The sequence below is a fragment of the Strix uralensis genome, chromosome 4, assembly GCF_047716275.1.
Source record: "Strix uralensis isolate ZFMK-TIS-50842 chromosome 4, bStrUra1, whole genome shotgun sequence".
Taxonomy (NCBI): domain Eukaryota; kingdom Metazoa; phylum Chordata; class Aves; order Strigiformes; family Strigidae; genus Strix; species Strix uralensis.
Window position 1 is genome coordinate 65,499,326 of NC_133975.1, and position 14,108 is coordinate 65,513,433.

The following is a 14,108-nucleotide window of genomic DNA, read 5'->3' on the forward strand; positions in this document are numbered from 1 at the left end:
GTAAGCAACTCCAGGAGGTAAAGCCCTCAAAACTTTGAAAAATGGAAAGATAGTTATTTTAAGTGAAGCCCTGGAGTAGGGGTAGCATTTTCTGCCTCCAATATCCCCTACTGCCTTTTGAATTTCTTTAGCTAAGAGTCAGGGCCTGAATGGGCACCTTTAACAGAAGAATAGACATTTGTAGAGCCATTTGTAGGTCCTCATCACTGGAGGAATGTTTGTAGCAAGATAGATGAACATGTAGGGAAGAATCCTTTCAACATCCTATATACCTAACAAAGTTTTATCACAGTTGTATTCAAAAATACTGCTCCTTTCAGCACTCCTATCAGAACCCAGGTTTTCAATTTCCTCAAAGTCAGCATCTGGGTAGAGGTAGGACCCGCCTCCTGACATAGCAGCAGGGAACTCTGAAACTCTTAGAGCAGAGGAGTAAGGACAAACAGGAAGAAATGGAGTCCAGAGCTCTGCAGCGTGCCAAGCAGGCCTGCTACAGCTGGGATTGAGCCTGTTCCATTCTCTTAAAGCAGGCAGGTTAAGAAATGAAAGTTGGCACTGTCATCTACGCACTGACATAAAAAGATAATCCTTTTCTGCATATTATTCTGCTGTAATGAATTCTGAGGCTCCATGAATTAAACGTGAAGCTTTCTGTCCCCACAGGTGAAATCCAAAACCACAGTGAAATATTTCAACATTTTTGCCTTAGTCTCAGAAGCAAAGTTCAATTAGTCAAACCTAAGCATGTGTACTTTTCTGTCTGAAAAATCAATTCTTTTTAACAGCTAAAAGCTTATCAAGCAGCATTCAAACAGAGCACATTTATTAGGTGATCTCTAGCTTGTAGTTCCAGGTCCAGTACTACCTTAAACATGAATCAAACTCCCAATGATATTATCAGCACGTAATGATCACTTAGAAGATAATTTGATTTGCAGCAGTAGCAACAAATGTCCTCCTTCTTGTTGTTGTTTTCTTTCCTATGATCTCCTTTACCTGTATTTGTTACAATACAGCATGTAATACTAGAAACCTGAGATTCCCAATGTTAAAGAAGTGACTAAAATATAGTATGAAACTGAAGAAATGTTGCTTCTTTGGTTGGTTTGTTTGTTTGTTTTTTCTTCAGAGTAGTGCTTGCAAGCTCTGATTTTCAAAGGAGACAAGTGATTTGGGGTACCTAATTTGAGAGCTTTCAGGAAGACCTGATTTTAAAATTTCCTCATTACATTCCAAGAATCAGAAAAATTTCATCCAAGACCAAAAAATGTGGTTAAGCTTAGCAAAGATCTGAATAGTTCATGTGGTTCTCTTAAATAATAAAAAGATTGGTCCAGACAGTCACATCAAAGGAATTAGAAAGAGGCACCAGATAGATCTGTGGCATTGCAAAGTCTGAATAATTGTGTTGGTTTTTGTTTTGTTTTGTTTTGTTTTATTTGAGTGCTAACCCAAGAATCCTTGTCAACTCGTGAAAAGAAATATTAACGAATTCTTTGCACATGAAGCTTTTAGTGTTGTCTTTTGGATCAATTAGCCAGTGGCTATACTCGCTAGGCCATTCCTCTATATTGCCCTCCAACCCCATGCTGGCAGTCCTTGACATTTGCTTTCTGTTCAAATGCCTTTTATTCTAATACCAACAGTGGTTCAATATTGCCAGTCAAGCATATTCATAATCTATCTACAGGTCTCAGAAATAACTCATGAAAATAAATGATAAGAGTTAATTTAGAATTGCCCTTATCTGGCTCCTGCACTTTTAAATGAACTTAGGTTTCTGACTTTTCTCCATAACTATGAGTGCTGGAAACACAGAGTGGGATTTGTCTTACTAAGCTTCAGGTGTCCCCAATACAGGCACCTGAGCTATTCTCGCTGCAGAGACTCAAGGCTTCCTTTCAAGGCAGTGCAGATGTAGTCAATATAGCCATGGAGTGAAGGACGCGTGTCATCTAACCAAAAGTAGGTGCTTGATTCAGAGAGGAATCCTGCCCTGTGTCCCTTCTGGTAATGGGGGACAGGGGGAGATATCCCCCTGTTGCTGCTCATAAATAGCTAGTCATATTACCTGATTTATATGTTATATCTGCCTCCTGTGCCTTAATAAGTATTTTCCATGTCAGCGTTACCTAAGGCTGTCACATTCCTGGCTCCCTGGGAAAGGAAGTTGGAAGCTGTGCAAATTATGCGTTGAACCAAATTTCTCACAGTTCCTACTGGCAGAGCAGAGAGCCTAGTGCTGAGCCAAGACCTGGGACAAATTATGTGTTGAACCAAATTTCTCACAGTTCCTACTAGCAGAGCGAAGAGCGTAGTGCTGAGCCAAGACCTGGAACGCAGCTCCTGGTATAAGAACAGGAAGCCTGAAAAATGAGAGCCTGACATGAACACAAGTCTCACGGTCTCCAAGGTCCTGCTTCATGGTCAGGCACTGTAGCCTCATTGCTGTCAGCACTGTAAGAGTTTTGGGATGGACACTTTGGCATCCCAGAACACTGATATTCTTGGCTCATTTGACTGAGTGCCCCAAAGCCAGAAATCCTAGAAGCACAGGGCTTGCCTCCCTGCAGGTTTGTTAAAGCCAGTATGGTTCTACATGAAAAATAACTTTGGATTTCATGAAAGTTTATCAGAACTCTGATGTTTCCACTGAGCCATTTTGGATTCAACTAATTGACATTTTATATGAAAACTGTGCGGTAAATAGGTAGACCAGGTCTATTTTATGTTATAATGGTTGCTTGATCAGAAATATCACCAGCATATCTTTGCTCCTACTGAAGACAACAGTAAAACTCCCAACAGGAGTCTGAGCTATGTCAGAACCAAATCCATGATAAATTACCCTCTGAACGCATTTGTTGTCCCTGGGGATGGTGTTTTGTGATCTACAACCAAAGCAGTTCAAGAAAGAGCGAATGTTTAAAATGTTCAAACCTTTCAAATGACAAACATCTTTTAATCTGCTAACCCTGACCTATGTCCAATAAAAATTCAACACAAATTAGCAAACTACACCACTACTACCCTACTCAACATAGTACTCAACTATGACCTACACGGACAAATGCCCATTTCTCAGACTAGGAACGACAGAGTCCAGCTACTCCATCTGACCTTGATGTCTCTTCTCAGAGACTAAGACTGGCTATTTGTGACAGACTTAGCCTTTAGAGTGGTGGTTATTTTTCTCTTCAGACTTCTAGGAATGTGCAGATCAGATTGTATTAGATTGTATTAGTCCCAGTGACACTCTTAGACTTGTAAACCCACTCCCACTCCACGTCTTCCAAGCTGCAAATCTGAGTGTTGAATTTATCCTGCCAATCATAAAGAACAATCTTAAATCTAAAAACTTGAAAGGATTGAAGTAGTCACCCAAAAGATGATTAATAGATTTCCTGGAGATCTTACACTAGAAAATATACAAAGTTCAATATGTCTTAAAAAGACCAAGCCTCATGTTCCTTGTGAACATCTTTTCTGTCAGAAAATCTGTATAAAAAGGAGCACAACATAAGCAAAACTGGCTGTACATGAGGAAGTGGGGTTTCACTTAAAATCCTGCATATGGAAAGTGAAGGATCCATTGTTATTGGCAGTGTAAGTTCAGAATCCTCAATGCTGTTCCCACTAACACAAAATAGAACAATATTTCTGATCCTGCAGGCCTCATTTTGTCTTACATTGACTATCCCATGAAACTGAATGAAGAGAGAATGATGTGATGTGAATTATACCTGCAAAACTGAACTGCTTTGGTAGGCACCTGATTTCATGCAATAGTCAGATGTGAGTAAGAAGATACCCTGTAAACAGACCTTCCATTAAAAATATGACCATGTAAACCAAGTATAAAATCAAGAGAAAAAAAGATACAAGTTTGTCACCAGGTCTGCCTCTAAAATTAAGATACCATCTCTATGGAAATTCAAGAATTACTTTTTCTTTTTTAAGACCTACAGAACCAGACCCTATAAAAGATTTGTAGTTGTCATGGTTTTAGAACAACAAATAGGGAAGCCTTGGCTAGTAACCTTCACTGTTTTACTGATAACATGTCTTTTTATCAGTCCTCATGGCACTTATTTATGAAACTTTGCACTGAATTTTCTGTTCTTTGGAAAAAACACACAGCTAGTGTACCATGTGGCAACAAACAAAAACTCCACTGACATGGCCTTAGGTCATTTTATCTTGCTACCCACATAAATAAAACTTCATGATCAAGCTGGTCATAATATTCAATCCAGAATGATGTAACATTGGACCTAAAACTTATGGTGTGGAGAAGGTGAAATTTAGACTAAGGCTTCCCAAGGAATTTCTGTGTAGTTTGTTTTTGTTGGTTTGTTTTTTGTTTTGTTTTTCTCTCCAAAGAAAAAGGAGACTATTTTATTTGATTCCTGGTTATGAAGTAGGAATCTATCTACTTCCACTTCTGAAAGGAAAATCAAGTACTCCCTTCTTCCTTTTACTATATAACTGCACTTTAATTTGGGTAAGGACAGATTTAATGAGACAAATTAGAGACTCCTGTCTGTTGGGCACTGATATTGCCTGAGTAGCTATTTGACAACTCAATAAGGTTATCAGGTCCTCAGTGTAGGATTTTGAAACATATTCAGCATTGGCTTAATTCTGGTCATGTTGAAGTCAGTGCTAAAACTCGCCTGACTTCACTGGAAACTGAGTTAGATAAAAACGTGTGCTTTTGAAAACCGCACTGCTTATTTACTCTAGTTGTGATTGGAGAACTAGATAGCTAAGAAAAGAAGATGAGAATCTGATGAATAATCAAGCAACAATCAAACTTTTTTTGAGTAAAGTAACATCTAAAATCACAGATTCATTCATGTCAGGTCAAAATTGAAATCTTTATCCTGCCATGAGGTCTGTGCAAGCAAGCCTTTATATCAGTGGATCTTCAAAGATAAGAATTACAAGTGAGCTTAATTGTGTGCACAATGTATAGCCCCACTGAAGTCAACAATGGTGCAGAAACAGTTTATTTTACACAAGTGGATACAACTGGGATGCTGTTCTTCATGCAAAAGGCTTTTTATTAGGCCTTGGGTTTGGAAGGTAGGGGACTAATTTACAAAACTGCCAACAGATATAATATCTTGGATCCTTCCATATGGATTTTAGTCACTCTCTACAATATTTTAAGGAAGTTATTTCACATCATATTACACAAGTATTTTTAGTCTGGTTAGCAGAAGAACAGAAAATGTCCATGTCACACAGCAAAGAATTAATGTGGGTTTAATTACCTCCTGCATGTGAGGTCAAACAATCCACTCAAAACTGCAGGTGAAGGCTAGTGCAGATGGGACAGCGCTAATAGATGGAAAGGCTGTTGCAGTGAGCTGTGGGAAAAGTACAGGCTGGGAGGAGCTCTGGCATAAATGCAAAAGGCACAGTATAGACGGTAAAAAGCAGGTCTATCTCAGGTTATACTGAGATTAATCTAAAACCGATGTTTAAGCCTAATCCTTTTCTAACAGAGAGCTCTGGCAGAGAAAGCTACTATGCGTCCTGAAGTAAACCGGTATCAGCATTCGGTAAGAACTAGTTTGGGTTAACAAGCAGCAAGCCTCTTCCGAGTCCTCAGGCGGGAGAAGCATGCCACCTACTGCTAATAACACTCTTCTGCACAGAGAAGCCGTGCAGCTCAACGTTGAGAAAAACGTGATCTTCCCGTGGGCAAAGAAAGGGCTGTTCTCTCAGTTAATCGGAGACGTCATTGCTACAAACTATTCCCAGTTAGTGACTAACTATTCCAGGATAAAAAGCTTGTGATGCTCCTTACTTTGTTGCACTGGTGAAAGATGTGGAAACATAAGAATGCCTCAGCAACATCTAAAAACATCTAGAGATTAATTCTGCTACTTTGATAGGTACTGCAGCAGTCAGACCATACTATTACACCAGGGTAAGAGTTTGCTTTACGCTAATTGTACTTTCTTTCCTCTTTTATTCAGGCTGCTGTAAGTAAAAAACATTGAATCTACAATTGCACATTACAGGTGGCTACAAATAATCAGACTGATACTGCTGAAATAACCCTGCAAGCTACTTACTATAGCAAATAGTCAAAGGTAGCAGCACAGGAACAAAACCAGAGAGAAAAAGCATTTGCAATGCCCATTCTTGGCTTTGCCATTTATGTTCTGTGCGACCATTTCTACTTAGCTAGATCTCTTTGTGTCTGCTCCCTCTCTTAACTTTTTATCGGTTTATAGCACAAATGTTTGTGGCCATGGCTGCCTATCAGAAAGGATCTCTATGGTACCAATAGAGAAATCCTGAGGTGCCTGAGAATGGCAGTGTTCTTAATTTAAAAACTTTGCAGAAATGTTTGCTACTTTATATTCAACAAGCATCAGATAATGATATTAGGGGCATGACACATTAATGAAATACATAAAGATGGTGCATCTGTGCAATTTCCCTTTTCTCACTGGGCCAGCAGGGCCTTTGGCATTCTGCTCTTTGGCTGTGCAGGGAGCAGTACCAACACCTAGCAGTAGCCTGATGGAATAAGGCTCCTTGCAGAAATGCTGTCCATTCTTCAGAATAAAATACCCCTTCAATATGTCATGATTTTATCCTTTTTTTTTTTTTTTTTTTCCCCCTCATGGAAAAGATGGAAAGAAATGTAAATATTGTTACTCTACCTGAGCTACACTGTAGCTAGGATCCACTGACTTTTTTTATCTAGGTCTGCAGAGCCAGCAGTTCACAAACCACACGGCTCTTACCCGTCCATTTCTGTGAATATGCACGACACACACAGCAAATAAAAATATACAGGTAGTTCATGTCCCTATCATCACAGCATCTGTTAAAAATGTGGTCACTAAGGGATTAAGGGATATCTTATATGAGAGAAGTAGAACAATGTGTAGTGAAACTAGCATTCATATCCATAAATCTCCTGCATTAGTGCTGATAGCAAAAACGTTTAGCTTCCTTTTGTTTGGCATTGGGGAATACACCCAGCACAAGATATTTGTCAAACACTGAGCAGAAACCACCATACTGGGAAGCATCTGACTTTTTTCCTTAGCTCTAAATCATTGCAGTTTCTTTTACAGCTAAGCGGTCTGAAATTGAACTCTATTGAAACACTGTTGGGAATAATCATGTGTTGGTTAGAAAAGGAAAATTATTTCAATTTGAAATACAGAAATAGCTTATAAGGTTACAAGAGGGGGAAAAAGTAAAGGATTCAGCTATGAAGTTGTTGTCTGTTGATTTCTTAAATTGTCTTTCTTTGAGCCAGAAGATGAGATTTTCTTTTTAATTTTTTTAAAGAGCTGCAATTTTGGCTCAGACTGCTTTCTTAAGCTCAGACTTCTCTAAATTCTCAGACATCACAACAATTTCATTGGCAAAGTTGTCACCTAATGATTACAATTATTATTAGCTAAATGTCATATCGAATGCCACTAAACTCAAATGCTTTATAGAAGACATCATATAAAAAAAGTAACCACTACCACACTAACCATTTTTTCTGTAACATACTCATTCTGAATTTCAGCTCCCTAACACCATGGTTGAGCCAGGTATCATCACACAGCTTTTTCACATTATGGAAGAACACTATATCCCTAAAACACACATTTCTCCTAACCAGCTCCTTGTAAGGATCTGATTCGTTGCATTCAAACTCATTCTGGGCCAGCTAAAGACCTGAGTGCAAGCTGCTGACCACACTTTGACAACACTTTTACTGAATGCGGCTGAGGAGGTTGAAATGGACCTTTGTCTCTGTCATTGCTGGAGGCTGAAAGGCAGCATGCATAGTTTGGAATAGAGTCTTCCCTAGCTTGTCAGCAAGTGAATCAAATCGCAACACAAAATGTCAAACCATTGCATTGATTAGCATGAGTATCTCATGCTAAAAAAGTATTATTTTTGTAATATCTGCCTGCCTAAAGTGGATGTGTATTTGTTGGAATCCAAAAATAAAATAAAAGCCAAAAGCTAACAGTGCACAGATCTGTCTGCAATGCATTGAAGTTGCAAGTTTTCTGACACATACAGATGCTGACAAGAAATGAGCAGAACATAGGAAATAATTTCATGACAGGTTAAAATTCAGAGTGGAATAGTCATTAAGTAAGCAATTGTCTCTAATGTAATCTGCTTAACAAAACAGGTATATCTGCTTGGGACTGACAGTGCACATAGGCGGTTAAGTAGTGTACCTTATTTAGAATATTCTGGCACACCAAACAAAAAACCACATCTAATACTCCAGTGTCAATCTTAGAAAATTGCCATAAGGAAGTCTGTAACAAAGGGATCGGCTCTCACTGGGATTTTGATTAATAACATAAAGAAAGCTTCACTTGTAGATTAATAAGTAGGTGTGATTTATTTGGTGCTTTTATTGCAAAGTATTTGTGTAAGACTTTCGGAAGTACTTTCATGGAAAAATGTTTTCATTGTCCTTACATGGGCCTTTTTAAATTAAAGAAAGATATTTGAAATTTAGAATGTGAAAAGTTCTTTAAGATACTAGGTGACACTGATAAAGCATAGCATTCCAAAAATTATGAACATCTCTTCCGGCTAGTAATAGTCACTAGCTAACACAGAGGTTTGTGCAATTTGCAAGATTTGGAATTAGATTACATGAAGGTTACATGTAAAGTGCTTTGCTGAATGCTAGTAGGCCGAAGCAGATATTTTAAATCTCACTGAAGTTACATGGCATTTAAGAGCTTTGCCAAACATGGAGAGACTGTAGCAATGTCTGAAGGTAAGCTTGTGAATTTGTGTCCAAACTGATTTCTGGAATTGAAAAGTAGTATCTTGTGTATAATTGAAAATCAGACACTTGAGGAAACAAATCAGTTATTTTAGGCTGAGCCTGTGCATCGAAATTCATGAATGAAAATAAATGACCCAGATTTACCTTTTAACACACTCATAAGCTCACTCACCAGACATCTATAAGTAACTGTGTATTTTGACTGTAAATTTTGTGTATTTGCCCTCTTTTCAAGTATTGTCTAGTGGTACTTCCTCATTTAGAAATATAACTGAATTCAGGTTCATGAATGAGAAAGTAAGAGAATGACAAGTAACAAAATGAAAATTCACCCCATCAGCATTTTCCTCCCATGTACATGAAACACTTTTTGAAAAGGACACTTATTCAGGAACACAAAGCTATTCAAGGCTGCACCTAACTTTGTAATTAGCTTGCATTAAAGTCAACGCTATTGTAAATGTCACACAAGAAAAAAATCCCTGTTTAGCCTGCTGGAAATAAATGACCAAAAAAATCACTGTTGCATGGGGAAAAAAATATTTCTAGTACATATATGTTTAAGAAGCAAATGCTTTAGTAAAATTTCATTTCCAGAATACTGTGAAGAGTAAGAATTTGTCATTCATGGCCCTCAGTTCTGATTAATTTTAGATGAAGATGGATTGCCAGCTTCTAGCTCCATCTACTGTGTCAAACTGAAATAACAGAAAGATTGATCTTTCCTCTTTTTAAAAAAACCATATCCCAACCTCTGCCTAAAACAGAAGATCAGGAATCAGCAATATATAGCTGTTGAAAGGAAATGCAATTGAAGTGAAGGCAAAATGGCAAATAACATGAGCCAAGAAGTAGAACAGCATGCAGTAAACAAGGTAGGGAAGGTTCTGTTCTGAAAAACAGATGCTTCGCAGGATCCTGGGGGGTGGTTTGATAATTTTAGACAGTTGAGGGATTTTAGACAATTTTTCTAGCTATCATTTTCTTACATTGCCTTCACTGGAAACAAGATCTCATGAAGTTTTACATGGAGATTCTCACCCCTCTTATTGTCCAGAGATAAACTAGCCTAGTAGAATAAATATTTTCTAGGCACACTTTATATGAAGATAGCGAAGCAACAGCTTGAATCTTGTTGTTCTGCATGCCAGCAGAAGGCTGCTTGCATTAAGATCTCCTGAGCTGCACAAACAGAAGCAATTTCAAGGACTAATTTCAGAACTAATCAATTGTTTACTTAAAAAATGGTAACTATAGAAATTATTGTTATGGACTGGCAGGACTCCAGCAAAACATAAAATGTAAGAAATGTTTAACCACCTAAATGATTCTTGTGTAGTCCACAGTTGATGCTACCTTAAACATCAGTAATTAAAAAAAACCCAAACAGCAAAACATTAATTTGACAAGTAAACTTTAATATTCAAACACAGGTGGTTTTGGCTTGAGAGGTCTCATTCACAGTTTTGGATTACAGGTCCATTATACATAAAATACACAAGAACTTCTCTTTATCTTACAATTTGTCTTGTTTTTAATTTTTTTTTTCTTCTACAGCACTTGAAGAGAATCAGAAAGAGATCCAGAATGTCACGCAGATGTTATTTGCCATGGGATTTTTCAATTTTATACACACAAATGGTAAACATTTTGAAAGCATGTGAAGCAAATTAGGAACCTGAAACCTAGTTTCAAAAATCACTGATGCATGTAAAAATGTAAGTCTCACAGAGTACTTATAAGTTTTAGGATTCCAAGTGCTTAAGCCATTTCTTAAATAAGATACAGACTCCCAAAGTACTAAGTACATTGCAGAATAAATGTCTTTCTAGCTTAACACTTTAAGTCAATTTTTAACTAATCATCCGTTTAGAATTTCAAGTTCAGAATACTGTTATATGCTGGGTAGTACTGGGACTATAGGGAAGGGTATAAAATAGTGACTAGTTTGTAAAACTCCTCATAAAAAATACAAAGTACAAAAATTAGACCAAAACCTTAATTTTAACACAAAAGGTATTGCTTCCCTTTGCCTCATGAAGCTTAGGATGCCTGCCTAATGTCTGTCTGGGGTCATCAGTGTTTCAGCCCAGTCTTCTGTCAGAGTCAAGCATCTTGTATCAGCTACACTGTACACAGATTTCTCAAGTGCTATCTTACATTGTAGTCTTTTGCTTGCAGTACTCTTATAAGAAGACTGTTTCCAAGTCTCATATCTCTAACTAGAATTCTGAATTTCCAACCCCAAAATAGTAGTGGTGTATTATATATCACTATTTACTCTTGTGCCATTATTGTATTTTTAACACTTGCCAGATTCTTTGAAAAGACTAGGCCAGCACAGCCACAACTAGCTAACTCACTGTTATGTTAACATGCGTGCCTCTGCCAAAACACTCAAGCTAGAACAGCAAGATGAAAAAACTGCACCCCCAACTGGGAATGCTTTCCCTCAAAAACCCATCAGAAGCAGCAGTAAGTCCCACTAAACTATCTGAATCAACTCCGAGTGCACTGGTAGACGTGATCCCATTCAGACCCAAACCAGAACTATTCCATGCCACTGAAAGTCTCTAGCCTTCCTACTGGCCTCCCAGCAAATGCCCTGGTATCCACCACGTTGGACTTTGACATCTTGTGGGTGGATGAATGTGACTGGTTGTCCTGGTTTAACCAGGATAGGGTTAAGTTTCCCCAGCAGTGGGGGGAAGCTCTAGCCGGGTTATTCAGATACCATGCGGACGTCACATCCTGGCAGGTCACATTTTCCTGGCGCGGAGCGCGGTGCACTCGTGGTTTTGTACATCGTGCTTCAAACTGCTGTATTTGGTAGCTATTTTGCTCTGTTCATTGCTATCACTATTACTGTTATTGTTATTGTTGTTGTTGGTTGTGTTGCTATTGCATTGTTGTATTAAACCTTTCCTTATTTCACTCTTGGGGCTTTGTATTTCACTCCCTTTGTGGGGGAGGGGCAGCGGCCGCGTGGTCTCAGACCCCGGCAGGGGCTAAACCACTACACTGGTGATGCTCCTTGAGATCTAGTTGATTGCTTCTAGTGATGACATCATGATGGAACAAGGAGAAGGCCAGTCTTTGCTAGCAAAGGCTTAACTGGATGGAATGTCATCATTTCTTGCAGAACAACTGCACTTTTTGTTAAAAAAGCACTGGCGTATCTCTTCATCAAATCAATCTTTAAAAGATTTTGCTTTCTAGACTTGTTTTTACTTTCCCAGTCCTCCCTGTGAGGAAGTGGTCAAAACTGGCATGATGTATTAATGTTTAAGATCAACTATGAGAACGTGTAATATTAGTATCTGAGATGGAATACAAATATCTTCCAAGACACTCAAGCAGGATATATATGTATTTCAAACTGACACTGATGATGGGTAAGCATAGCAAATGGCAAAATCACCTGGCTTTCTATGCCAAATGTAGGCAGAAGTCAATTCCAAATGAGCCTTCACACTGGGTGTATTTGAGTGTTAGCATGCATGTAAACGCTTTACCTTCTGCACATACAGAGGTGCTGTCCCCTCATGAACAGGGCTGCTGTAACTCTACGCAGCTCTTCCAGGCTAGCACCGCTCTTGTTAAATTCTGAATCTGTTTGGATTTTCTTTACTTTCTTTACTCACAAGGCCACACCAGTTGAGATGCTCACAGGAAATTTGCTGTAATGGAAAAATACAGATACTAAAAAAATGTAATTTAAAGAAAATGCCATGGCTGCATAAAACCAATTTTGTTATTCATTCTTTTCCATGTGTAATTTACTGTTATTGAAACTCAGTGTTTTAGACAAACCTTAAAATACATATCACAAAAAACACTACTTCTCTGAATGTAGAGATACTTGTGTTCTTTTCCTTCTTTCTCCCTTTGACTTGGACAGCAGTAACTGCATAATTGCTGAACAACTTCAATTTTATTATTTCTGTTTAAAATAATTAATGATGGTCTAATTTTTGTTTGTCTTGTCTCCCATTTCAGATGGACCTCTTTTTTTTTTTTTTTTGAGACAATGCTATGCATCAGGGAGGTTCAGTAAGCCAGTCCTTTTGGTATGCGTGTTGAAGGAATACAATCATTTGGGGTTCACAGTTTCCAGAATTATATGAATAAAAACATTGCAGCTCATATAGAAGCTGCAAGAACCACAAAACTGTAAGCGTCAAAGATAACCAGTGTTGAATTCACTCATTCTATAACCTGTAAGAATGGCATGATTTTTTTTTTTCATTAATTTCATAGCACATTTGGATAATAATCTCATCTGGAGAGGTATAACTTCTGGACTCCTCCTGTGTTCCTCCTACTGTGACAAATATTAAAACCAGATATATTCAGTCTTGACATGAAGAGACAAAAACGTGGGGGGTGTGGTTTTAGACTGAGAGTATTCACCTTTTCTAAGAGGCAGTTGCTCTTTAGCAGTTACAGGATCTCAACTGAAGCAGTTGTAGTCACAAAAAGAGAAAAATCAATACTGAAACTGCTAGTGAGACAACAGGAAAAGGTAGTCTTGTGGCAATTGTAGCAGTCTTGAGTTTGGGTTAAAAATTCAAGAAGTTTTCCCAAAAACCAGTACAAAGAGAAAATAGATTCACCCTTTCCCAAAAAGAAAATTATTTCAGTGACTCATTTCAGTGTAATTACAGTAAAAGCTGTAAAGTTAAAAGCTGTATTATTTAGTCTTTGCATATCAAGAATGAGACACCTTCTTTCACCCTTTTTTCTCTCCAGCCCTCAACTCATAATTTCAGAAGTTCTGATCGTCGTTCAGGAGCTTCTAGGATAAAAAAATACCTAGGAAATAAGAGCCAAGTGTGAACAGAGTGTGTTTAGGACTGCTGGATGGCATGGCAGAGAGCACAGGCGGGCTGAATTAGCAGACGTGTATGAACCAGGAAGGAGAGGGTGCACTTGTAAATCAGGGCAGAAGGGCAGGTGGAGGCAAAAGTCAGACTTTTGGGGTGTGCAAATATGCATGTTACATGTGCGTGTATGTGTGTTGGAGGGGTTTCTAAAACTCAAACCAGGAATAACTTTGTTCAGTTCCTGTATTAGTCGTCATTGCAAACAAAACTCAACATCCCTGCTTCCTGACTTGGATGATGATACTGCTTTCAGCATCTATAAATGAAACTGAAAGCAGATCTGTATAGATAATTACACCACAGCGTAAGTTTAAACATGTGAGTTGTCCCATAGAACTTTTTAAAGACTCTGGCACACACGAGACAGTTCCTGAAAGCATTCCCTGAATTCAAACCTCAGGTTTACCCACTATTCATACTGAGTGTTC

General features: G+C 38.3%; 1 protein-coding gene across 3 annotated transcripts in view; it reads right to left on the reverse strand.

The window, feature by feature from the left end:
• ALB (albumin) overlaps positions 1–14,108 on the reverse strand; it is a 39,317-nt gene that overhangs the window by 22,215 nt on the left and 2,994 nt on the right. For all 3 annotated transcript variants that reach the window (XM_074867013.1, XM_074867014.1, XM_074867016.1), the window contains exon 2: positions 12,310–12,474. In XM_074867013.1, the coding sequence (XP_074723114.1) occupies positions 12,310–12,341 (32 nt within the window). In that variant the 5' untranslated portion in view covers positions 12,342–12,474. The remainder of the gene's footprint in view (positions 1–12,309; positions 12,475–14,108) is intronic.